This window comes from Bufo bufo, chromosome 5 (assembly GCF_905171765.1).
Source record: "Bufo bufo chromosome 5, aBufBuf1.1, whole genome shotgun sequence".
In the NCBI taxonomy this organism is placed as follows: Eukaryota; Metazoa; Chordata; class Amphibia; order Anura; family Bufonidae; genus Bufo; species Bufo bufo.
In genome coordinates this window covers 482,410,973-482,438,908 of record NC_053393.1, presented here as the reverse complement: position 1 = coordinate 482,438,908, position 27,936 = coordinate 482,410,973, and the positions used below count along the sequence as shown (strand labels likewise).

Genomic DNA, 27,936 nt, shown 5'->3' with positions numbered 1-27,936 from the left:
TATAATACTAGTGATGTCAGTCCATAATACAGGTATATATAATACTAGTGATGTCAGTGTATAATACAGGTATATATAATACTAGGGATGTCAGTGTATAATACAGGTATATATAATACTAGTGATGTCCATGTATAATACAGGTATATATAATACTAGTGATGTCAGTGTATAATACAGGTATATATAATACTAGTGATGTCAGTGTATAATACAGGTATATATAATACTAGTGATGTGAATGTATAATACAGGTATATATAATACTAGTGATGTCAGTGTATAATACAGGTATATATAATACTAGTGATGTCAGTGTATAATACAGGTATATATAATACTAGTGATGTCAGTGTATAATACAGGTATATATAATACTAGTGATGTCAGTCCATAATACAGGTATATATAATACTAGTGATGTCAGTCCATAATACAGGTATATATAATACTAGTGATGTCAGTGTATAATACAGGTATATATAATACTAGTGATGTGACGGTGTGTGCCTGTCTTTATATATATATATATATATATATATATATATACTAGCCATGTGACAATATGACAGTAGTTATGTGTAAATGCATAATATGTGTATATACTAGTAATGTGGACATCTGGAAATAACCTTACATTAATGTTCAGTACTACTGTGTATATATAAAGCAATACTTGTTATATTGCCATGATATATATGTGTATGTATCATATACACTGTATAATATTCTGCATATATCATAAGTACTATAAAATACTAGTGTATGTGGATATTTATACATTACTAATGATATGTATATGAATATTTATACAGTATAACTAGTGTATGTCTGTATATCATATTTGCTGTATAATACTACTTATGTAGATATCTATAAATTACTAGTGATGCATGTACATAATGTACTAGTAATTACTAGTGTTGTGTATATAAGCATATATATCACTAGTCTATATGTCTATATATATTATCCTAGTGGCTATATGTCATATATATATATATATATATATATATATATATATATATATTGTACTAGTTAATACTACTGTATATATCACGTGTTGTATAATACTGTTCATGTAGCTAGGAATTCTATATAGCTATTACTAGTGCTATAGCAGTGACCTCTGCTCCTCTCCGGTGATTGGAGGAGGAGAAGTGGGAGGAGCTATCAGTTTCAGCTGGTTATTAGTTTGTGCTATAAGATTATTAACAGGATCGGTTCTCGGAGGGTTGAGCGCTGGCCCCGCCTACCAGCCTTCTCCGCCAATCAGAGGCCGGGGCTAAGGCGTCCAATAGACCGGATAGTCGGGCCTTCAAGTGACAGTGTGCCCCTGTTCCCGGGACACCTGGACGTGCTGACCGCAGTCTGCTCCCTGCTCCCTGCTGTCAGCCGCTGCTCCTCCGCCCAGGACTGTTGCTTGTGCTCCAGGAGTTTTCTCTTCGGTCCAGTCCCGGAGGATCCATGGAGAAGTCCAAGAACTTCCGGATAGACGCCCTCCTGGCCATGGACCCCCCGAAGCCGCAGACATCCCCGCTGTCCCTGGTCACTTCCCTGTCCTCCTCCTCCATGTCCGGCAGCCCGCCTTCCGAGCACCCAGACCTGAGGACTGAGAGCCCATCACCCCCTCGGACCTACGGACTGCTTCCCAAGCCCGGCTTCCTCAGCAGCCACCAGCACCCTGGCAGCATGATGGCCATGCACCCCCAGCACCAGGCGCTGTATGGGCACCCGATCTACGGCTACTCGGCTGCGGCTGCGGCTCTAGCGGCTGGACAGCACCCAGCCCTGTCCTACCCCTACAGCACCCAGATCCAGGGAGCCCACCATGCCCACCATGCTGTGGACCCCATCAAGTTCAGCGCTGGCACCTTCCAGCTGGACCAGTGGCTGAGAGCCTCCACTGCTGGCATGATGCTGCCCAAGATGGCAGACTTTAACTGTGAGTATCCACTTACTACCAGGGCATCTGTCATTGTAAGGCTGGCATGAGGATGGATGTCATTATAAATCCCCTAAGACTCTGTGTCCAGCGAGAGAGATAATAGAAAGAAATACAATGGATGGATAGATAAGAAAAAAAGAAAATGAGACAACGCTCCAAAAGATGGCGAGAACCAGTGACCTTCCATCTTCACCCATAGCTATGGTCGATGAGTGTTGTCTCATTTTCTACTTTATATTTTGGAAATTTGAACTATGCTTTCTAGAGGAATTTGCATTCTCACATTGTCTTCCTCTGGTGCTGCTTTCATTATTTATTTATTTTTTAGATACATAGATAATAGGGATATAGTAGATAGATGGATACATAAAAGAGAGAGAACAGATAGATAAAAAGATGGATAATATAGACAGAAGTGATGATAGATGTGTCTTCCATATACAGGTTTACTTTTATTTATTCTGTATTTAGTTCGATTACTTTGATATATATTTGCTTTGTCTTATTTTCTGTTGTCTCATTTTTGTATTATTTTCTGTATTGTTTTTCACTATTTTCTGTTGTTTTCGATGCTGATTTACCTCCCCTGACAGGGACAATGTGTATACATAATTACTGACCCACTCTCATTACACTATCATATTTGTATACAATAAACCAGTAAAAACGTCCAGTGTGTGACATATATGACAGATATAAAAAGCTCCGCACAACGAGCAATACCGAAGTGGTGCAGATTCTGAGTCCAGGGTATATGATGTAGCAGAGAGCGCAGCAGAGTGGTGTTTGTATAGGACAGGACCCGCACTGCTATGTCCACGTACAAAGAGCTCCGTGTCCCAGATCCCTCACGTCCATGTTCTGCCCGGTGATGAGGGTCTCACTGGGTGTAACAGGCCATATCTACTGCTTCTTCATTTACCAGTGGAGATAAGGGCTCGATTATCAGCACCACATTGTGCGTTATATCTATATCATGCAGAGGGGAACAAACAGGCCAAGGCTTGGATGGATGCACGGGTGATGGATAGATAAAGAGATCGATAGATAGATATTAGATAGATATAATTTTTTTAACTAGAAAGTTACCTTGCATATTTACTCCAGCCCCAAATAAATAAATTACAAATTCTGTACAGGAATAATTCCTGCTTGACATTGTGCCTTAATTGTTCTCTATGTGATCTAATCCCCTATAATCTGCTGACAGGTATGTCTTGTTTAACTAAATCAAGGGCTTTTTGTGTTGTGTACGATAGATAGATAGAGAGATAGATAGATAGATAGATAGATAGATAGATAGATAGATATAGACAGATAGATAATAGATAGAGAGATAGAGAGATAGAGAGATATTGGGAAATCGCATAATTTTTTTTTCTCTACCGTAAATGATCTATATATAACTATCTATATATTATCTATCATCTATCCATCCATTATCATGTTTCTTTCTTTCTTCCTTGTTTTTCTTTCTTTCTTTTTACTTTTTCTCACGTTTTTTCTGCTTTATTTAATATTTTATTTTAGATCCACATTGATCACCTTTCTTTCTTTCTTTCTTTCTTTCTTTCTTTCTTTCTTTCTTTCTTTCTTTCTTTCTTTCTTTCTTTCTTTCTTTCTTCTTTCTTTCTTTCTCTATAGCTATATCTTTTTTAGTCCCCCTTTACTGGTTACTCAGGACCCTGCATGGTGTCTGCAGAGACCCCTGATTACACTAGGCTCCTCTGGCTGTGTGCGGGGGATAGCTGGGGGCTGTTCTGTCAGGCTGGCAGGTATGCAGCGCTGCTTGGTCAGATAGCAGGGATTACCTGCTGGAACAAGGCTCTGTGACACTGATCAGGCTGATTACAAATCACTGCTCATCTCATCCTTTCCTTTCATGTTCTGTAATGGCCCTGAGACAGATTCCAGCAAGCCATCCTCATCATCCTGCAATGAGAAAACCTTATATATTTCATTGTGATCTCAACTCCTTAAATTAAAGCGCAGCTCTGTGGGAATATTATTTCTTATTAAAGTGACACCCAGGAGTATTATGGCTGCAGGAGAGCGCCAGCATTACCACTGATTTATATCATAGAGTATGCTATGGATGCTGCTGTGCCGCAGAGAGCTATGGTCTTATCAAATTATAGAGAGGAAGAGATATAGAGGAAGGGGAGGAATACAGAGATATATACAATATATAGAGGAAGAGATATAGACATATACAATATAGAGAGGAAGGGGAGGAATACAGAGATATACACAATATATAGAGGGATACAGAGATATATACAATACATAGAGGAAGGGGAGAAATACAGAGATATACACATTATATAGAGGGATACAGAGATATACACAATATATAGAGGAAGAGAGAAGGGGAGGAATACAGAGATATATACAATATATAGAGAAGGGGAGGAATACAGAGATATATACAATATATAGAGAAGGGGAGGAATACAGAGATATATACAATATATAGAGAAGGGGAGGAATACAGAGATATACACAATATATAGAGGAAGAGAGAAGGGGAGGAATACAGAGATATACACAATATATAGAGAAGGGGAGGAATACAGAGATATATACAATATATAGAGAAGGGGAGGAATACAGAGATATATACAATATATAGAGAAGGGGAGGAATACAGAGATATATACAATATATAGAGGAAGAGAGCAGGGGAGGAATACAGAGATATATACAATATATAGAGGAAGAGAGAAGGGGAGGAATACAGAGATATATACAATATATAGAGGAAGAGAGAAGGGGAGGAATACAGAGATATACACAATATATATAGAGGAAGAGAGAAGGGGAGGAATACAGAGATATATACAATATATAAAGGAAGAGAGAAGGGGAGGAATACAGAGATATATACAATATATAGAGAAGGGGAGGAATACAGAGATATATACAATATATAGAGAAGGGGAGGAATACAGAGATATATACAATATATAGAGGAAGAGAGAAGGGGAGGAATACAGAGATATATACAATACATAGAGGAAGAGAGAAGGGGAGGAATACAGAGATATATATACAATATATGGAGAAGGGGAGGAATACAGAGATATATACAATATATGGAGAAGGGGAGGAATACAGAGATATATACAATATATAGAGGAAGAGAAAAGGGAGGAATACAGAGATATATACAATATATGGAGAAGGGGGGGAATACAGAGATATATACAATATATAGAGAAGGGGAGGAATACAGAGATATATACAATATATAGAGGAAGAGAGAAGGGGAGGAATACAGAGATATATACAATATATAGAGGGATACAGAGATATATACAATACATAGAGGAAGAGAGAAGGGGAGGAATACAGAGATATATACAATATATGGAGAAGGGGAGGAATACAGAGATATATACAATATATGGAGAAGGGGAGGAATACAGAGATATATACAATATATAGAGGAAGAGAGAAGTGGAGGAATACAGAGATATATACAATATATAGAGAAGGGGAAGAATACAGAGATATATACAATATATAGAGAAGGGGAGGAATGCAGAGATTTAAATATATAGGGGAGGAATAGAGAGATATAGACATAGAGAGACATATAGTCATAACGGGAAAGAGACAAAAGAAAGGAGAAATAGGAGAAAAAAGAAAAAAATTAAACTAAGGAAGGTAGGAATACTTTAGAGAGTTGAAGAGGAGATAATAATAATAATAATAATAATAATAATAATGTATAGACAGAAAGAGTGAGAATACAGAAGATATAGTAATTGTAGATATACCTACATAAATAAATAAATACATACATACATACATACATACATACACAGTGTAATAGAGAATAGATAGAGACAGAATACAAAATATATTTGCAAAGATAATATAAATAATGATAAATAATAAAAAAAAAAGAGGGGAATAAAAAAAAGAAACATAATAGAAACTATATAACTAGAGAAATTGAGAAAAAGACAGATAATTTATCCAGATATTCTGATATATACTTAAAGAGAGAAAAAGGGGAGAACATATAGACAAAATAATAAAAAAAAAAAGAGTAAACTATACCCTATATACATTGCTACACAAACTCCACTTTGTTTCCATTAGACTTGCAGTATTATTATTATTATTATTATTATTAGTAGTAGTATCTACCTGTCTGTCTATCTATACACACACACACACACTAATATGTAGCTTTTTTCTCTGTAAAATATGATTAGTATTATGGCTCCATGCTGTATCTATATACAAATATTTCTATATGTAGCTTTCTTCTCTGTGTATGATGTTATGTTGATTTGATAGAAGCACGTTTTTACATGTAGCTTTCTTCTCTGTATCCTGCTGTTAGTAGTATTATGCCTCCCATGTAGATATGTGATATATACATATATTTAGATTGCTTCGTTGTTTCTGCAGCCCAGGCTCAGTCCAATCTGCTGGGGAAGTGCAGGAGACCCCGGACAGCCTTCACCAGCCAACAGCTGCTGGAGCTGGAGCATCAGTTTAAGCTGAATAAATATCTCTCCAGACCCAAACGGTTCGAAGTGGCCACATCCTTGATGCTTACAGAAACCCAGGTACAGTTCTAACGATCCATTTGTCTGTCTGTTAATAGTTTCACCCCAAGTCTTGGCACACACCAGTTCTATAATGATCAGGTAGTGGGACCAGTGTGGAATAATTGCCAACTCTTACAATTATTTGATGAACGTTATGTATTGATACATTAAAAACAGACGCATTATTGTTATTACTATTGAATTGTACTATTATTATCATTACTATTATTAGTTATGATTGTTCATGTTTAGGCATTAAATAGTGTTTGTAGTCCGGGAAACCTCAAACTACATTGCATAGAGCTGAATTATTGATGTATGACGTCATATCTCCAACTATGTCGTCATGGCTCATCAGTCCCTTTGATCACAGGTTCCTGGCTCAGAAAAGTGCCAGCTCTGTGCTGCCCATATAATAATTGCCCTTCGAGCATTACTGACCAGTGTAGCTATATTGTCCATATTCAGTATTGGATTGCAGCAACAAGGAGGAATAATACAGTATGTCCTGCACAGAAGGCTAAAGGGATGTGCTGCTATTAGTAGGGCTAGCTGGTCTTCTGATTACATTGTAACATTATGTGTGGTTGTTATTTTATTCATTTTATTTATTTATTTATTTTTGCAAATGCTTGAACACAGTTTATTTTATCCTAACAAGATACAAGATTTGTCAGACTTCTGTTCTGGTGACTAGATGGGCATCAGAGAAACAGTCTATACCCTGGTAAAGTCATTTACAACACAGGAAGCAGGTGGAAAAGACCATAGAATGAAGTATCTTTGTAAATGTCATCTAAAGTATGCACTAACCACATAGACAGATAAACAGGTATGGAGATAATATACAAAGCTATATTGATAGAAGGAAGAACTATACAGAGATAGATAGATAGATAGATAGATAGATAGATAGATAGATAGATAGATAGATAGATAGATGATAGATAGATAGATAGATAGATAGATAGATAGATAGATAGATAGATAGATAGATATGAGATGATAGATAGATAGATAGATAGATAGATAGATACTAAAGAAATAGATACATGCAAAAAGCCATATGGATAGAGGGAGTGAAGGAAGAGCCATAAAGATAGATAGATAGATATGAGATAGATAGATAGATAGATAGATAGATAATAGATGATAGATAGATAGATAGATAGATAGATAGATAGATAGATAGATGATATATAGATAGATAGATAGATAGATAATAGATAGATAGATAGATAGATAGATAGAGAGATACTAAAGAAATAGATACATGCAAAAAAGCCACATGGATAGAGGGAGTGAAGGAAGAGCCATAAAGATAGATAGATATGAGATAGATAGATAGATAGATAGATAGATAGATAGATAGATAATAGATGATAGATAGATAGATAGATAGATAGATAGATATAGATAGATAGATAGATAATAGATAGATAGATAGATAGATAGATAATAGATAGATAATAGATAGATAGATAATAGATAGATAATAGATAGATAGATAATAGATGATAGATAGATAGATAGATAGATAGATTTCCACACACTGTTAAAGTCAGACTCAGGAGGAATATCTACAGTTCATTCACACAGCTGTGCAAACAATATAATGTCACACATAGAAGTCAATAGGAACAGTGCCCCCTATAGGTTGAGATTTCAATAAAATGTTATCATTGTGTCCTGTGGTATTGTCTAATCTGATGTGCAGAGAGGTAGGATGCCAGAGATGAGTTCATTTTAATGCAGGGTACTTGGATACCAGGTGGAAATGCTGGAGCTTGTAATTAAATGGAGCTGCCTCCCTTGAACCCCACAGGGTTTGGCCAGGGCAGACATTATCAGAGCAGATTACTCGGTGTGTGGAGGGGCGGCTATCATTATAATATACATATAGAGGAGGAAGCAGCAAATCCTGATCTCAGAATCCTTCTACTTCCCTCTCTGGTCCAAATCCTAACATAGAGGACAGTACATAGATGCATGGCTGCCTGCAGGATGGCTAAGGGTTGAATGAAAGGATGGATGGGAGGGATAATCACATAGATTAGTTAGCAATAAACCACTTTTACATGTAGTAATATCCAATACGATCCATTTGTTTCCTAGAAATAGTAACAGTTATTCTGCATTATATCTGATCCAATCAGTAAATGGCGCAGGACTGATATTTCCATTTACCAAGCACTTTCTGCGATGATCAAATGTGCATTTAAAAAATGGCGGCCTACGTATGATCATTGTACTGATCTTGTGAGTGATCTGAAGGATTGCACGTTACAGCAGAGATCAGTTTCGGTAAGGATGGCAGAGATTATTGTATGATACAGGCAAGGACTTTGAGGCCCTCGCACATGGCGATCATCTCTAGCTGTCGCCATTAATTAGAGGATGTACAGAACCGTACACACAAGCTGCATTTATCAAATCGCCAACAAATGATCATGAAAAATTGTCACAAGCATTGGATGGACAATGCCATCATTACAATCATCCTACATAATGCGAAAATAGTGAAGTAATCTGCGCTGTGGAGGAGCCATTGGTTAGTGCGGCACAAAGGAGTATTGTGAACGTGATATGATAGACGCACACCTACAGACAGATAGGATACAGATCAGTACCTGCGGCAAAGGAAAAGGTCACCATGCTTCTAAATATGGAGTCTTATGGGGACAGTCCTAAGATTTGACCTTTGCCATTAAAATCACAATGCTATTGGATTGATATCTTTTTAATGGGTGTCTATTTTTTTCTACAAGGATGTAGCTTAGGGTGGGTTCACATTACGTTTTTTTTTCCTGTCCGTTTAACATATACAAAAAAACGTGGCTGCCTCAGACTGATATCATACAGTGGCATCCTTTCCCCCAGAGAGTTCCGATATTTAAAAAAAGTATACTTTTTTTTTTACCATTGTTAAAAAAAACATATACTTTTTTTACAGGACCGTGCAGGATACAAGAACGTGGTGCACTGCGTTTTTGTATCCTTTTTTCCTAACGCGTACGTCAAACGGAGGCATAAAATGTCATGTGAACCCACCCTAAGGCCTCATGCACACGACCGTATGTATTTTGCAATCCGCAAAAAATACGGATGACGTCCGTGTGCATTCCGTATTTTGTGGAACGGAACAGCTGGCCCCTAATAGAACAGTCCTATCCTTGTCTGTAATGCGGACAATAATAGGACATGTTCTATTTTTTTTTTTTTGTGGAACGGAAATACGGAAACGGAATGCACACGGAGTAACTTCCGTTTTTTTTGCGAACCCATTAAAATGAATGGTTCCATATACGGTCCGCAAAAAAAAAACGGACTGGACACGGAAAGAAAATACGTTCGTGTGCATGAGGCCTGAGTTTGCTGAGGCAGGAGTGTTGGGTGCTAGGTAGGTACCAGTAAGATATTTTGTCTTGGCCAGGATATTGAGATACAAGGCTAGGGCAACGAATGGAACCATTGCTCCAAGTGAAGGAAAGCTTAGGATGGATGGATGAATGATAGAGGATAGATAGATAGATAGATAGATAGATAGATATAGACAGAAAGATTGATAGATAGACAGATAGATTGAGATATATAGATACACATAAAGATGATAGATAGATAGATAGATAGATAGAGATAGATGTGCATATACAAACATACAGATAGATACTTTAGTTATAAAGAGATATAGATAGATATTGTCCGAATGTGCAGGGACACCCAGTTGTCAATTAATTCATACATTTCTAGTAGGAATAATGGAGGAATGGCACAACATATCGTCATAAAAATAGATTATTCTGAATTGTCATTTCAAGTGGGATACAGTTGTTTACTAGAACCAGACATGTCAGGATAGGTGACAGGGCCTCTTTAAAGCATAGTCATGGCATACCCACAAGATGTAGGTGGAATAGGCAGCAGGGGGTGAGAGATGCCGACAAGAGAAGATATGTAACATGGTGGCCAACTGGTTCAGCACTGAGCACTGGACGTGTGTATAGAAGATGAGGGTGGATGGAAACGGGGAGTAGGTATAATACTGTAAATAAGAATGGCAGAGGTCGGTGGAGAAGCTTGGGGCTAATGAATGTGTGACTTTCCATCCAACATCTATTCTGCTGAACTTCAGAGACGGATGGCGGAAGTGGTGGTTACAATCAGAAACCTGCCCCTGACACTCTGGTTATTTCTTGTGAAATTGCCCACAATGTATAGAGCATTTGTGTCTTTTATAGGACTGATGTGACTAGGGACAACCTGTGAACTTCACTGCAGAATATGTTGGGAAATTGGAATATATTGTACTTGGAAATATCAGTACTATGATGCTACAAACTAAACTGCAATCAGCCTATCTATATCATTGTTAAAGGGGTTGTCAGAGTTAAATAAAAACTCAAGCAGTCCCTACATAGTTAATACGGTTGAAAAAAGACATAAGTCCATCATGTTCAACCAAAGGATAGGTGGGGACGAGAATCCCAGAAAGGAATCCCTACAAATGGTCTAAAGTAAAAAAAGCTATACTTCCCTTTTCTCCCATGCCGTTCCCATCGATGCACTCCAATCCTTCCTGCCGCTGACGTCATCTTCCTGGCTGCAGCGGTGGTGTTTTGTGCGTACAGGTCGCCGGGCAGCCAATCACTGACCGCAGCAGTACATGACACGTCACTGCTGCAGCCAGGAAAACTAACAGCAGCTGGGAGGACTGGGGTGCAGACTTGGATGAAGCAGAGAAGAAATGGGGTGAGAATGAATTATTTTGTTATTTTAGACCATTTACAGGGGCTGCTTGAGTTTTTAATCATATAGTACTTGACAGTCTCTTTCTAACAAAGCTAGAACCAGAGATCTCATTTATTGATCTGCTAGATTTATGTCAAGCAGGCAGCTCAGGGGGCGTGTATTTTCTGCTGCAACTCTCTCCGTATCACAGCTCAGGGGGTGTGCCCTTTCTGCTGCAGCTCTCTCCTTGTAACTGTCATAGCTTCTACCAGTAGATCTGACTGGTGGCAGTTGAAAAATGGAACTGAGCATGTGTATTCGCTTTGTTGATGTTACTGAGGTGGACAGAGAAATAAGGAAAAGAGCAGACAGCAGGAGGCGCTATACAGTTACATTGTATTGAATAGCTCAGCGGCTATACAACAGTTTTAATTACATGCAATTTAAAAAAAAAATTCAGATCTAGGTGCTGCTTTGAAAAACGCAGAATATTTTTTGGTGGGACAACCCCTTCGATCACAATTAGGGCCCATTCACACGACCATATCCGTTTTTGCAAGCCACAAATTGCAGATCCGCAAAATATGGATACCAGTCGTGTGCGTTTCTTGCATTTTGCACGTCCTTCCCCATGATAGAAAGGCCTATTCTTGTCAGCAAATACAGACAAGAAGAGGACATGTTCTATATTTTTTGCGGGGCCACAGAATGGAAGTGCGGATGCGGACAGCTCACTGCCCTATTGAAATGAATGGGTCCGCGGAACGGATGCGGACAGAAAAATACAGTTGTGTGAAAGGGCCCTTACGATTTCCTATTTTCTAATAACTGTTGGCTGCATTGACTACAATGTATGTTATAATACTTCCCGGGTTATTGGCTACCAAATATCTCCTATGGCTGCTGTAGAATTTAAGCATTGTGATATCCGAGGGGAAATATTCTCATGTGCCATCTGGTTTATACCCATAAAATAACATGTATGTAGTAGTGCGATGTATTCCACAGCATTTATTACAGCAGAACAGTCACAATCCACGCGCTAGAGGGTCACTCTCGTGTGCCCTTTCCCTGCCAAACACCAGATAATGTTACTCTCCTGTGTTCAACCCTAAGTTTGACCCAAAATATGATCAAAACTGGAAAAAGACCATCTCAGGATAAACCTACAAATTGTCATTGTGCAAAAATAATACAGCTGATGTGAAGAATGTATTTTATGCAAAGAGCATCTGTCAGCGTGATCAGTCCTATTAAACCAGGCATGCTGCCTGTTAGGGTTGATCCTGCGGAGGTAAAAACGATCCCTGCAAACAAATGAGCTACCAAATTGGACAATGGGGGAAGATACTTGTTTTCTGAAAAACATTCCATTCACCAGCACTGCAAATAGCTTGTAGTGCACCTTTGAAAGAGCATCTGTCAGGATGATCAACACTATTTAACCAGGCATACCACCTGCTATCATTTATCCTAATGAGTTAAATGATCCCTCTATATTTAAAATTAGTGCCCCCATTGTAGAGAAATCTGCACTTTTTTTGTACATGCTAATAAGGTTTCAGAGCACCAAGGAGCAGGCCTTGCCCCTCGGAGCACCACTTCACTACTGCCTTTCCCCCTCAGCCACTCCCCCTTTCATTGAGTGATAGGGCCAAGCATCCTCACTGTCTTCCTGCCTGGACTTCCTGCGCAAGCGCCGATGAATGTTGGATTGGCACGTGCACAGTTTGGATCTCAGCATCAGAGAACTGCTCAAGGGCTGGATTACAGGGTCAGGCATGAAGACTGTCAGGATGCCTGGCCCTGTCCCTCAAGCGGAGGGGGGGGGGGTGGCTAAGGGGGAAATGTGGTGGTGAAGCGGTGCTCCGAAGGGCTAGACCTGCTCCTTGGTGCTCTGAACTTCTCATTAGAATATGCAACAAAGTGTAGATTTCTCTACAATGGGGCCAAGGATTTTAAATACAGACTGATCATTTAACTCATCAGCGTCAACCTTAACAGGTGGTATGTCTGTTTTAATAGGGTTGATCATGCTGACAGATGCTCTTTAAAAGCCGTTTTCAGTGCAGGTGAATGCAGTGTCTTTTAGAAAAAAAAGTATCTGTTCCCATTGTCCAATTTTTTTAGTTGTTTTCAGGGCTGATAACCACCTGCCCCGAACATTACACATATTTGAGGGTTTTTTTGCCCTGTTGTCCTTTGTATAAACTTTGTGTTTCTTGAACTTGGGGAGACCACATTTTTCCAAGCAACTGAACATTTTCTTCTTATTCTAACAGGTAAAGATCTGGTTCCAGAACAGACGTATGAAATGGAAGAGGAGCAAGAAGGCCAAGGAACAGGCTGTCCAGGATTCAGAGAAACAGCAGAGAGGAGGCAAGGGGAGCTGTGAGGAGAAATGTTCAGAGGACAATCAGGATGAAAAGTCCTCCACCTACCGTTTACACTCAAGGGGGGAACCACTCAAAGCAGGTAGTCGCCTACCCAGAGACTATACAGACAGTGAGGACGAAGAGGAGGACCAGGAAGATGAGGAGGATGAGGAGCACAGAGATGACAAGCACTTCTACCATCATTCATCTGACTGTACGTCGGAGGAGGAGGAGAATAGTCATCAGCAGAACAGTCAGGTGCACTGAGCCTTGTGCTAGGGTGCAAGGTCTCCTCAGAAATGAACTCAGAAAGCTTGTGGCCACAGTATTATAAATGGGAGTCATATCTACGAGGATTATCAAAGACAAGGAGATATATTGCTAAGAAAATGTCATTTTAGCCACAATGAGACTTCTTCCTCTCCCTCCGGTCAAGTTCATCTATTGTCTTATTTTGCCCATGATGGTCAGTGAGACCCTTTGCTCCTACTGAGACGACATACCTGTCCCATTTCTGTTCTAGGTAGGGATTATAAGTGTGAACAGACTTCGAGGAGGGGGAGATCATAACGGGACATGGATTCTCTGTGTCATAACCATATGGATATGTTTACTATCTGAATGGTGGAGATACTACGACTATATACTGTATTTTTGTATATTGTATTTATAAAAGAAAAGATACCTCTACTTATGCATGCTAAATTATTATTTAGCTTCACCATCTTAATGATGGTGTGTAAAATAAATTTGTTTTATATGAGAATTATTTGCCTAGACTTTTCTTTAAATTATCTATCTACGGTATCTATCTATCTATCTATCTATCTATCTATTATTTATCTGTTTATGTATCTATATATCTATCTATCTATCTATTATCTATCTATTATTTGTCATCCATCTATTATCTATCTATCTATTATTTATCTGTTTATGTATCTATCTATCTATCTATCTATCTATCTATCTATCTATCTATCTATAGCAGCACACAAACACAGCGGGTGCAGAATCCCTCCTGAGACCAGCAACCAAGGTCCACTTGTATATATTGAGCAAAAGAAGGCAGCACTCCAAAATTTAGTGGAAAAATAGTGGGGGATTTTTTTTAACCCATATAGCAGCAACGTTTCAGCTCTACTCAATGGAGCAATGACATTGCTGCTATATGGGTTAAATAAATCACCCACTATTATATCCTATCTATCTATCTATCTATCTATCTATCTATCTATCTATCTATCTATCTATCTATCTATCTATCACCCACCAGGATATTAGAGGTGTCCTCTGATGTTCACAGGCTCTGACAAAATAATGAGCCCGAATGTTCAGCAGAAGGCAATTCAACTGAGTTTAGAACTAGTTTGTCATATAAGCAAAACAGTATATTCATTTTACTCCCTTATATAGCGCTGACATATTCCGTAGCGCTTTGCAGACATTATTATTTCTCACTGTCTCCAGTGGAGCTCACAGTCTAAGTTCCCTATCAGTATGTCTTTGGGGTGTGGGAGGAAGCTAGAGTACCCAGAGGAAACCCATACAAACTCCATGCAGATGTTGTCCTTGGTTAGATTTGAACCTGGGACCCGAGCGCTGTAAGGCACCGGTGCTACCACATTCCCCCTCTATCACATTGCATTCAATTATGACTTGACATTTCTGAAATGAGGTTAAATAAATTAAAAACTGACTGGATCCTGTCCCTAGCCAGGAGTGTATTGTATTTGTAATTCACTGCACCTGTCATGCACTAGGGAGAGGGGAAGAGGAAGTGCACCCACTAGCTGCCACCCACGCCTCTGTCCCTGCCTACTTACACTACCCGTCCTAGGCGACGGGCGTAACTGGGCGATGGTCCCTAACCTCTATAAGTGCAGAGAGGCAGAGCAGACAGAGACAGAATATAGCCAGGCAGAGGCAGTAGGAGGGAACCCTGCAGATGGATCCGAAGTCACGTAAAGTGCCAGGAGCAATACTGAAATGCCAGAGATCAACACTAACGTAGGCGAGCAGGGGTAACAAGGACGGTAAACAAATACGCCTAGGGTCAAACCAGGATGTCACGTCAGTACACAAGGAATAGCAAGGACAGGTCAGAGTACAAGGCGAGGGTCAAACCTGGAGGTCACGTCAGTACACAAGGAATAGCAAGGACGGGTCAGAGTACAAGCCGAGGGTCAAACCTGGAGGTCACGTCAGTACACAAGGGCAGGCGAGGTCGGGTCAGAGTACAAAAGCCAAGGGTCAAAATCCAGTAGTAGCAGTAGGCACAGGACTAAAATCACAGGCAACCTGTGGCCAGCAGGCTGCTGTATAAATAGTGAAAGGCTAAGGTCATGTGACGTGGCTTACGTCACATGACCTGCTCAGACACAGAAGCCGAGCACCGAGTGGCCAGCTCGGTGCTCAGCCTGATACTGTTGCCAGGGGAACGGAGGACTCCGACCGCACAGACAGCAGGAGCGCAGTCAGGTCCGCTCTGCCCCCTGTTACCTGGGAGACGGGGACGCCGCGTGCGTCACCGCTCAGGGAGAGAGGCAGGACGCTGGCTGCGCAGCGCAGGGAGATCGCGTCGCTTGGCGCCCTGTGACAGCACCCAGCAGTAGATTGGGACAAGTCCCCGATTGTCACACTGTGGTATATAGCACTGTGTCTGCAGTTCATAGTACCAAACTAAACAAGTAGGACAGATCGATCCAAGATTTGATACCGAGGCCCAAAACATGTTCCAAAGTATCATCCGCGCCTTCAGGGCTAATGATGTTGGAAACAAAAACGTTAACACCAACACTAAAACCTCATCCCAAGTGTGACGCATGGTGGAGGGAGCATCGTGGTTTGGAGCTGTCTCAGGGTCTGGACACTTTTGATCACTGAGGGAACAATGAAGTCTAAGGTGTAGTAAAAACATTTTACAGGAGAACGTAAGGGGAGCCGGCCATGACCTCAAGCTGAAGAGATGCTGGGTGGTACAGCAAGGCAATGACCAAAAGCACACAGGTATATCAACTAAAGAATGAACGGAAAAGATGAAGATTTGTGTTTTGGAATGGCGGAGTCAGAGTCCTCCTGACCTTAACTCATTGGGGCAGATTCACTAATAGTGTCGTACTTTGTCTAAGAATAAAAATCTGTCTTTATATTAGTCACAGTTACTGTGCACAAAAATAAAGCTGTCTAGTCTCAGTTTACGTCCCTTATTAGTTTTTGTAGATTCATTCGAAAATGCGCCAAAACTTTGGTGCATTTTTGGCACACGGAGGTGCATTTAGGCCACGTCCCTTTCGCTGTGAAGCCACGCCCCATTCTTGTGAAGCCACGCCCTCTGCTTGGACGAGGCATAAAGTGCTTAGAAAAAAGTATAAAACAGTATATGTGATGCAAAGCATTGACAACAGATTTTTGGCATAAAACGCACCAAAAAATTGGCGCATTTTTAATAGTAAATCTGCCCCACTGTTTCTGTGACTTCAGACCACAATTAATTAGAAATCAATGCAGAAATCCAGGTCATTCCAAGGGGTCCACTTACTTTTTCTTGCAAATATATATATATATCCCTGCGCTTTCCAATTATTTGCCAAAAAATACACTTAGTAACCTAACCGCCAAACTACAGGAGCCCTTGTCTGTTGGCTGTTGTGGCAGTTAGCCTGGATATTCATCAGATTGCATATAGCAACCAATCACAGCTCAGCTTCTATTTTGCTTCAGGTCATTAATCTGAGCTCATATTGGTCGCTATAGGCAACGAAGGACATTCTTAGTATAAGACAGCTTATGTATGAGTTAATATGATTTTGATTGCGACGCTTAGCCAACGTTGTTGTAGAGGCTGATGTAACTCACATAAAGGGGTCACTGTGGAGGTCACTGTTAAAGGGGCAGGCGGTGTGGAGGTTACTGTTAAGGGGACAGGTTACTGTGGAGGTAACTGTTAAGGGGGTGGGCCGCCTTGGAGGTCACTGTTAAGGCAGTGGGGGTACTGCGGAAGTCACTGTTAAAGGGGCAGGCGGTGTGGAGGTTACTGTTAAGGGGGCAGGGCACTCTGGAGGTCACTGTTAAGGGAGCAGGCCTCTGTGGAGGTCACTGTTAAGACAGTGGGGGTACTGCGGAAGTCACTGTTAAAGGGGTGAGCACTGTGGAGGTTACTGTTAAGGGGACAGGTCACTGTGGAGGTAACTGTTAAGGGGGTGGGCCGCTGTGGAGGTCACTGTTAAGGCAGTGAGGTACTGTGGAAGTCACTGTTAAAGGGCCGGGCACTGTGGAGGTTACTGTTAAGGGAACGGGGTGCTGTGGAGGTCACTGTTAAAAGGGTGAGGAGGTGTGAGGGGGTCACTGTTAAGGGGGTAGGCTGCTGTGGAGGTCACAGTTAAGAGGGCGGGGTGCTGTGGAGGACACTGTTAAGGGGTAGACCGCTGTAGAGGGTCACTGTTAAGGGGGTCAGGCCGCTGTGGAGGTCTTTGTTAGTGGGGCAGGTGGAGTGTTGTAGAGGTCACTGTTAAAGGGACGGGCTGCTATGAAGTTCAGGGGGGGGTGAGATGCTGTGGTGGTCACATTTTAACCTCTTAAGGACATAGGGCATACAGGTACGCCCTTGTGCCCTGGTACTTAAGGACACAGGGCGTACCTGTACGCCCTGTGTATTTTCGATCACCGCCGCGCGGCGGGCGGTGATCGGAACCCCGTGCCTGCTCAAATCATTGAGCAGGCACTTGGGGCAAATGCGCCGGGGGGTCCGGTGACCCCCCCATGTATGCGATCGCAGAAAACCGCAGGTCAATTCAGACCTGCGGTTTTCTGCGTTTCCGGGTTGTTCGGGTCTCTGAAGACCCGATAACCCGGAACAGGATGGTGATGGTGGTGTGATTTCACCCCACCAATCACCATCCAGCGATCCTGAGAGCTGATGGTGACATCACCACTCAGGATCGCTTTCCGATTGGTCTGTGGGCGGTCCGGCGCCAAATTCAAAAGAGGCAGGCGCTCCTCTCCTCCTCCTTTTGTGTTCCGGAGCCGGAGGGGAGAGGAGCTGCCTGCACGTGTGTCCACCATCGGTGCCAGCACCCCCAGGACCCGATCTGTGCCCCCAGGACCCGATCTGTGCCCTAGCACCCCCCATCAGGTACATAGGGACAGCATAGGGAAAGTTTGGTTTAGGCAGGGAAAAAAAAGGGAAAGTTAGTTACTGAACTTTTCTTACTTTGATTGCATCACCCTAAGTTAGGGTGTCTGGGGTCCACAGCACAGCTGTGTGACCCTAGACCCCCCAGGGGTGCTGCCACTTGCCCCCCCCCTGCCTCCCCCCCCACCTTTTTGGGGGTGCTTTTTTTTTTTTTTTGTGTACGCTGATTGTGGCCGGCACTTAGTGTCCGGCCACTGTTAGCGCATCGCACACCCCACCGCTGATCAACTTCGGACAGTTGATCAGCGGTTTTGATTTTTTTTCCCCACATTTTTTGCCCTTTTTTTAGTTAGTTTATTTTATTTTTTTTCTGATAGTTTTAGGGTGAGTTCGTGAACACCCGTGCCCCCACACACACGCACACAAAATAAAGAGTTACACACACGCACATATACACGCAGACACACACTCCCCTATGGCCCGCCGGACGTTCTCGGCCGAGGAGGCATACGCCCAGCTTGCCTCCGACTCCGAGAGTCCCAGTGAGAATGAGGATGACCCCACATTCCTGTTGTCATCCGCATCCTCCTCATCATCTAGCGATGATGATGAGCCCCCAAGGCGGCGGAGACGCCGCCAGGCGGAGCAAGGGGACCGCCATGTTAGGGACCCTGTGGCCCACACTAGTACGAGCAGCTCTGGGGCTCGTACTGGTTTCCCGGCCCACCAGTTAAATCCACCGGAGCCCCCTGCCGGTGAACTTGTCTGGTGTAGCCCAGAGCGATACGAGCCCGTGATTCCTGATTTTGTAGGCCAATCAGGAATCCAGATTTCCACAGTGGGCTACACTGAATATGACTTTTTTTGTCATTTTTTCAGTGACCCACTGGTAAATCTGATGGTGGAGCAGACGAATCTGTACGCCCAACAGTTCGTCGCTCAACACCCGGGCTCCTTTTTGGCCAGGCCCGGTGGCTGGACGTCGGTCAGTGCAGCCGAAATGAGGATATTTTGGGGCCTCGTGCTGCATATGGGCCTGGTCAAAAAACCCAGTGTCAGGCTGTACTGGAGTGGGGACGTCCTATACCAGGCCCCACTTTACAGTACAGCCATGACACGTTCCCGGTTTGAGGCCATCCGGAAATGTCTGCATTATTCCGATAATGCAGCATGTCCCCCCCGAGGTGATCCTGCCCATGACCGTCTGTATAAGATACGGCCGGTCATCGATCACTTTGGGGCCAAATTCATGGAGGCCTATGTACCTGGAAGGGAGGTCGCGGTTGATGAGTCTCTCATTGCGTTCAAGGGGAGACTCATTTTCCGCCAGTATGTGCCCTCCAAGCGGGCGAGGTATGGCGTGAAGCTATACAAAATTTGTGAGAGTACCTCAGGGTACACTTACAAATTTCGTGTGTACGAGGGGCGAGATTCCCGGATTTAACCCCCAGAATGTCCCCCCACTCTGGGTGTTACCGGGAAACTTGTGTGGGACCTTATGTACCCACTGCTGGATAAGGGTTACCACCTTTACGTGGATAACTTTTATACCAGTATCCCCTTGTTCCAGTCCCTTGCCGCCAGATCCACGTCCGCTTGTGGGACCGTGCGGAAAAATCAACGCGGCCTCCCTGCCCACCCCCTCCAGGTACCTATCCCCAGGGGTGAGACCCATGCCCTTACCACTGGAAACCTGTTGCTGGTCAGGTATAAGGACAAGAGGGATGTCCTTATGCTGTCCACAATTCATGGTAACGGCATCACCCCTGTCCCTGTGCGAGGTACCGCGGCAACGGTCCTCAAGCCCGATTGTATCGTCGCCTACAATCGGTATATGGGAGGAGTTGATCTCTCGGATCAAGTCCTCAAGCCATATAATGCCATGCGCAAAACCCGGGCATGGTACAAAAAAGTTGCGGTCTACTTGGTGCAGGTTGCCATGTACAACTCTTTTGTACTATCCCGAAGCGCTGGCAGCACAGGGACATTCCTCCAGTTCTATGAGGCAGTCCTCAAGGCCCTGATCTTTTCGGACCGGGAAAGAGCAGGCCGGAGTACCTCGGGAACTGTAGGTGCCCGGATCGTCCCTGGCCAACACTTTCCAGGTGTGGTCCCCCATACTGGAAAGAAGGGACGAACCCAAAAAAAGTGCAGAGTGTGTCGCAGGAGGGGGATACGGAAGGACACGACTACTCAGTGCGACACGTGCCCCGATCATCCGGGCCTCTGCATTGACGGTTGCTTCAGGGAGTATCACACTTCCATGGAGTACTAAATTTATATCCCAATTTAGCACTGACATCGGATAAAAAAAAATGGTTCTCAGACCTGAGACACCCAAAAAAACTAAAATAATTTATTAAAAGTAGACATATTAGGTATCGCCGCGTCGGTAATAATCTCCTCTATAAAACTACCCCATGACCAACCCCCCCAGATTAACACGGTCAAGAAAAAAAAAAAAAAAAAGGTGCAAAAAAAGTTTTTTTTTGTCACCTTACATAATAAAAAGTTTAATAGCAAGCGATCAAAAAGTCATATAGCCCCCAAAATAGTGCCAATAAAACCGTCCGCTCCTCCCGCAAAAAATGAGCCCCCACATGAGATAATTGGATAAAAAATTTTTTTTAAAAATGACCCTTAGACTTTAGAGATACCCAAAAAATAATTTGTATCAAAAAAGATAATATAGTCTAAAACCTAAATAATTGTAAAAAAAGTAGACTTATTAGGTATTGCCGCGTCCGTAAGAATCTCCTCTATAAAAATACCCCATTACCCAACCCCCCAGATTAACATGGTCAAAAAATAAAAAATAAATAGGTGCAAAAAAAGAATTTTTTTGTCACCTTACATAACAAAAACTTTAATAGCAAGCGAAAAAAAAAGTCATATAGCCCCCAAAATAGTGCCAATAAAACCGTCCGCTCATCCCGCAAAAAATGAGCCCCAACATGAGATAATTGGATAAAAAAAAAAAAAAAAATGACCCTTAGACTTTAGAGATACCCAAAAAAAAGATTTGTATCAAAAAAGATAATATAGTCAAAAACCTAAATAATTGTAAAAAAAGTAGACTTATTAGGTATTGCCGCGTCCGTAAGAATCTCCTCTATAAAAATATCCCATGACCTAACCCCCCAGATTAACACGGTTAAAAAAAAAAAAAAAACGGTGCCAAAACCGCTATTTTTGGCACTTTTCCATTTCAATCCGTTTTTTCCGGTAACAAAACAAGGGTTAACAACCAAACAAAACTTAATATTTATTACCCTGATACTGCAGTTTACAGAAACACCACATTTGTGGTCGTAAACTGCTGTATCAGTAAAAGGGAGGCCGCAAAAGGAAAGGACTGACATGGTTTCTGGAAGGCCGATTTTGATGGCCTTTTTTATTGACACCATGTCCCTTTTGAAGCCCCCCTGATGCACTCTAGAGTAAAAACTTCCCAAAACTGACCCCATCTAAGAAACTACACCCCTCAAGGTATTCAAAACTGATTATACAAACTTTATTAACCCTTTAGGTGTTCCTCAACAGTTAATGGCAAATGGAGATGAAATTTCAGAATTAAAATTTTTGGTAACCTTGCCTCACAAAAATGTAATATAGAGCAACCAAAAATCATATTTACCCTAAAAATAGTCCCCAAAAAAATGCCACCTTATCCCGTAGTTTCCAAAATGGGGTCACTTTTAGGGAGTTTCTACTCCAGGGGTGCATCAGGGGGGTTGAAACAGGACACGGTGTAAATAAACCGGTCCATAAAAATCAGCCCTCCAAAAACCAAACGGCGCACCTTTCACTCTACGCCCCGCTGTGTGGCCGTACATTAGTTTACGGCCACATATTGGGTGTTTCTGTAAACGGCAGAGTCAGGGCAATAAAGATACAGTCTTGTTTGGCTGTTAACCCTTGCTTTGTTAGTGGAAAAAATGGGTTAAAATGGAAAATAAGGCAAAAAAATGAAATTTTCAAATTTCATCCCCATTTGCCAATAACTCTTGTGCAACACCTAAAGGGTTAACGACGTATGTAAAATCAGTTTTGAATACCTTGAGGGGTGTAGTTTCTTAGATGGGGTCACTTTTAGGGAGTTTCTACTCTAGGGGTGCATCAGGGGGCTTCAAATGGGACATGGTGTAAATAAACCAGTCCATAAAAATCAGCCCTCCAAAAACCAAACGGCGCACCTTTCCCTCTACGCCCCGCTGTGTGGCCGTACAGTAGTTTACGGCCACATATTGGGTGTTTCTGTAAACGGCAGAGTCAGGGCAATAAAGATACAGTCTTGTTTGGCTGTTAACCCTTGCTTTGTTAGTGGAAAAAATGGGTTAAAATGGAAAATAAGGCAAAAAAATGAAATTTTCAAATTTCATCCCCATTTGCCAATAACTCTTGTGCAACACCTAAAGGGTTAACGACGTATGTAAAATCAGTTTTGAATACCTTGAGGGGTGTAGTTTCTTAGATGGGGTCACTTTTAGGGAGTTTCTACTCTAGGGGTGCATCAGGGGGGCTTCAAATGGGACATGGTGTAAATAAACCAGTCCATAAAAATCAGCCCTCCAAAAACCAAACGGCGCACCTTTCCCTCTACGCCCCGCTGTGTGGCCGTACAGTAGTTTACGGCCACATATTGGGTGTTTCTGTAAACGGCAGAGTCAGGGCAATAAAGATACAGTCTTGTTTGGCTGTTAACCCTTGCTTTGTTAGTGGAAAAAATGGGTTAAAATGGAAAATAAGGCAAAAAAATGAAATTTTCAAATTTCATCCCCATTTGCCAATAACTCTTGTGCAACACCTAAAGGGTTAACGACGTATGTAAAATCAGTTTTGAATACCTTGAGGGGTGTAGTTTCTTAGATGGGGTCACTTTTAGGGAGTTTCTACTCTAGGGGTGCATCAGGGGGGCTTCAAATGGGACATGGTGTAAATAAACCAGTCCATAAAAATCAGCCCTCCAAAAACCAAACGGCGCACCTTTCACTCTACGCCCCGCTGTGTGGCCGTACAGTAGTTTACGGCCACATATTTGGTGTTTCTGTAAACGGCAGAGTCAGGGCAATAAAGATACAGTCTTGTTTGGCTGTTAACCCTTGCTTTGTTAGTGGAAAAAATGGGTTAAAATGGAAAATTAGACAAAAAAATGAAATTCTCAAATTTCATCCCCATTTGCCAATAACTCTTGTGCAACACCTAAAGGGTTAACGACGTATGTAAAATCAGTTTTGAATACCTTAAGGGGTGTAGTTTCTTAGATGGGGTCACTTTTAGGGAGTTTCTACTCTAGGGGTGCATCAGGGGGGCTTCAAATGGGACATGGTGTAAATAAACCAGTCCATAAAAATCAGCCCTCCAAAAACCAAACGGCGCACCTTTCACTCTACGCCCCGCTGTGTGGCCGTACAGTAGTTTACGGCCACATATTGGGTGTTTCTGTAAACGGCATAGTCAGGGCAATAAAGATACAGTCTTGTTTGGCTGTTAACCCTTGCTTTGTTAGTGGAAAAAATGGGTTAAAATGGAAAATTAGACAAAAAAATGAAATTCTCAAATTTCATCCCCATTTGCCAATAACTCTTGTGCAACACCTAAAGGGTTAACGACGTATGTAAAATCAGTTTTGAATACCTTGAGGGGTGTAGTTTCTTAGATGGGGTCACTTTTAGGGAGTTTCTACTCTAGGGGTGCATCAGGGGGCTTCAAATGGGACATGGTGTAAATAAACCAGTCCATAAAAATCAGCCCTCCAAAAACCAAACGGCGCACCTTTCCCTCTACGCCCCGCTGTGTGGCCGTACAGTAGTTTACGGCCACATATTGGGTGTTTCTGTAAACGGCAGAGTCAGGGCAATAAAGATACAGTCTTGTTTGGCTGTTAACCCTTGCTTTGTTAGTGGAAAAAATGGGTTAAAATGGAAAATTAGACAAAAAAATGAAATTCTCAAATTTCATCCCCATTTGCCAATAACTCTTGTGCAACACCTAAAGGGTTAACGACGTATGTAAAATCAGTTTTGAATACCTTGAGGGGTGTAGTTTCTTAGATGGGGTCATTTTTGGGTGGTTTCTATTATGTAAGCCTCGCAAAGTGACTTCAGACCTGAACTGGTCCCTAAAAATTTAGTTTTTGTAAATTTCTGAAAAATTTCAAGATTTGCTTCTAAACTTCTAAGCCTTATAACATCCCCAAAAAATAAAATATCATTCCCAAAATAATTCTAACATGAAGTAGACATATGGGGAATGTAAAGTCATCAGAATTTTTGGGGGTATTACTATGTATTACAGAAGTAGAGAAACTGAAACTTTGAAATTTGCTAAATTTTTCCAAATATTTGTTAAATTAGGTATTTTTTGGTGCAAAAAAAAATAATTTTTTGACTTCATTTTACCAGTGTCATGAAGTACAATATGTGACGAAAAAACAATCTCAGAACGGCCTGGATAAGTCAAAGTGTTTTAAAGTTATCAGCACTTAAAGGGACTCTGGTCAGATTTGCAAAAAATGGCCTGGTCCTAAGGTGTAAAAAGGCTGTGTCCTTAAGGGGTTAAGGAGTCGGGGCACTGTGGGGAGTAAGTGTTAAGGGGTGGGGGCTGTGGAGTTCACTGTTAAGGGGGTTGGATGCTGTAAAGGTCACTGTTATGGGGGGATACGGTCAATATCTTTTAACGACACACACAAACAGTGTCGGACTGGGGTGCCTCGGGCTCACCAGTTGAAATTATTCTAGGGGCCCACCCTACAACTACCAAAAAGAAATATTACTTGTTCATTTTTCGGGCTCATGCACATGAATATTTGTAGTTTCGCACACAATACAGTGTGCAAAACAGAACGGTATTTACTATTGTGCACTGCTCTACAGTATATCAAATTGTTTCTCATTAAGCAGCTCATTGTAGTTGATAACCTAATCTGTTAGGTCCCTTTACACAGGGCGACAGAGCAGGAGATTGTTGGGAAGGAAGCGTTCCTTCCCGACAATTGCCTGCTCTTTAACAGAGGAGAACGCTGTATTTACATGCAGTGATCTCCATTGTATGGGAGCAGTGATCACTACTGCCAATGTTCTTCCCCATACTGGCTAGTTGTTTGCCGGCAGCAGATTGTGATTACACAGCACAATCTATTTCCAGTAAATGATCGAATTACGGTACCCGATGAATGAGCGTTTCGTTTATTCATCAGGTAATCAGCCTACATGGCATCCACCGCAGCCAGTACGCCCAAGAGCTACTAAAGCGAGCAACATGGTAACCCGTGTCACAGTGAACTACACTGTGACAATATGTCTATCTTTATTTATTTTTTTACATAATAAAGGGCCTACCTGACGCTGCCATACACTGCGCCCGCCTGACACTGCCATACACTGCGCCCGCCTGACTCTGCCATACATTGCGCTCGCCTGACGCTGCCATACACTACGCCCGCCTGACGCTGCCATACACTGCTTTATACACACCTTCCCTACATAAAAATACCTTTGCATTTTCCACAGCACAGCCTGTGTTCCCCTAACTCCTCCCACACACATGGCTGATCACATGACTGACATCCCCACAGGTCCTGTAACCACAACCTAGTGTTTAGTCCAGTCTCTGGAGCTGCTCCTGGTGAGAGAAATGTCCGTGAGGGGCGGGGCTTCAACTAGGCAGGGGCCCACCGAGGATTTCCCCGGCTCCCCGGTGGGTCAGTCCGAGCCTGCACACAAACAGTAAATAAATGAAATATACCCGTGCGAAGTCAGGTCCTTCTGCTAGTATAATATACACATTTTTATTTTTATTTTTTTCTTAAATATATTCACTTAATAAAATGGCTGCAACAGTTTTAATAATATATACACACTGGAGTTCTGACCAGTAGGTAAGTCTTCTACTGGTTCCTTCCCTCTCTTTCCAGTCTTTAAAATAAAAATGCATATACTTTTTATTTATGCTTATCTTTTTGAAAATTAACTTATAGGGAATAATTTTTTTTTTTAATGCATACGTCTGCATACTTCAGTTTCTGTAATAGGAGATTTGCAGACTGACAGTTTATGGCGCATACAAAGAAATATGGGATGTGTAACTATAACCCACGTCTTCATGCACATGGTGTTATTATGGCTTTGTACAATCTCAAAGTTAAATAGGGCACCCATAGACCTCTATGGGGCTCTACTGTACATCCATATGCCTCAGATTTCATTATTTAATTATCAGTGATGCTTTTTATGTTAGATTCAGGAATGTGAAAAATTGTAACACACTCCGTCAGATCCTGTATTTTGCATCGGTTCTTCCTACAAGTGGGGGCACATGGCGCACCGTATGGCGGTACACAGAGTTTCAGCAGTGAATGAAAAAAATTTGGGGGGACATCCAGAGACTGAAGACCTGTACAGACCTAGAATTGCTTCCAGAGATAATGACTACAAATGTATTAATGTAGGTAGGAAGGTATTAGGTCTATGGAGGTTTTCAGTATCTGGATATACACAAGAAGATGATGGTGAGTAGATCTGAACAAAAAAAAAAGAAACGTTCATGTGCCTATCTCATGGCAGTCCTACACTAAGTCAGCTAAACCCACAGATGGTGGCAGAACCAGATTTCGGAGTCAAGAAGGACATTTAAAATGCCTGATCCTTTGTACTCCCATAAGATAAGAGATGTCTGGCAGTGGCTTATTCCCCTCTCCCCATGGAGAACATGTATGTTTGGCTGAGCATGCATGTGTTTGAGGGAGCCAGGAAGAAGCGTATGACCGCCAGCTACTATGTATGGCCACCTTTACCCCACCGCATTGCTGTGATGGTCCCATTTAGGACACTACACAAACAGGAACTGTTCTGGATAAATCCGAGTGTTTCCCCATCATCATTATCACAATGTAACTAATAGCCTGTAGACAATTGACAAAAGCTCTCGGCCTCAATAAAAGGCAATTTGCAGCCTTTATCAACTCTTGTTAACACATGTGATAGATTCCCAGGCTGCATGGGGGTCGAAGGGCAGTCAAACTTGCACAAGGGGGTCATTGTAGGCAGGCACGTCTCACTGTCCATACAGTCTAAGCGCACTCACTTTATTAACCTGACACCCAGCTGTGACTACCACACATGTCTGTTTCTTCTGGCTGGTCATTGTCTAACATTTACTAAACCTAACACAACGTTACCTGCA

General features: G+C 42.0%; 1 protein-coding gene across 1 annotated transcript; it reads left to right on the top strand.

The window, feature by feature from the left end:
* The first annotated feature begins 1,467 nt into the window (after positions 1-1,467).
* Positions 1,468-13,886, top strand: MNX1 (motor neuron and pancreas homeobox 1). The gene is made up of 3 exons (XM_040434034.1): positions 1,468-1,945; positions 6,374-6,534; positions 13,527-13,886. The coding sequence occupies exons 1-3, from the start codon at positions 1,468-1,470 to the stop codon at positions 13,884-13,886; spliced, it is 999 nt and encodes a 332-aa protein (XP_040289968.1).
* The last annotated feature ends 14,050 nt before the right edge of the window (positions 13,887-27,936 follow it).

What these genes read in the sequence shown, in the direction of transcription:
- MNX1 (XM_040434034.1), top strand. Translation starts at nt 1,468, where the DNA reads ATGGAGAAGTCCAAGAACTTCCGGATAGACGCCCTCCTGGCCATGGAC. An exon ending in CAAGATGGCAGACTTTAACT is followed by an intron (nt 1,946 to 6,373) that starts GTGAGTATCCAC and finishes TTGTTTCTGCAG; the next exon opens with CCCAGGCTCAGTCCAATCTG. An exon ending in TGATGCTTACAGAAACCCAG is followed by an intron (nt 6,535 to 13,526) that starts GTACAGTTCTAA and finishes TTATTCTAACAG; the next exon opens with GTAAAGATCTGGTTCCAGAA.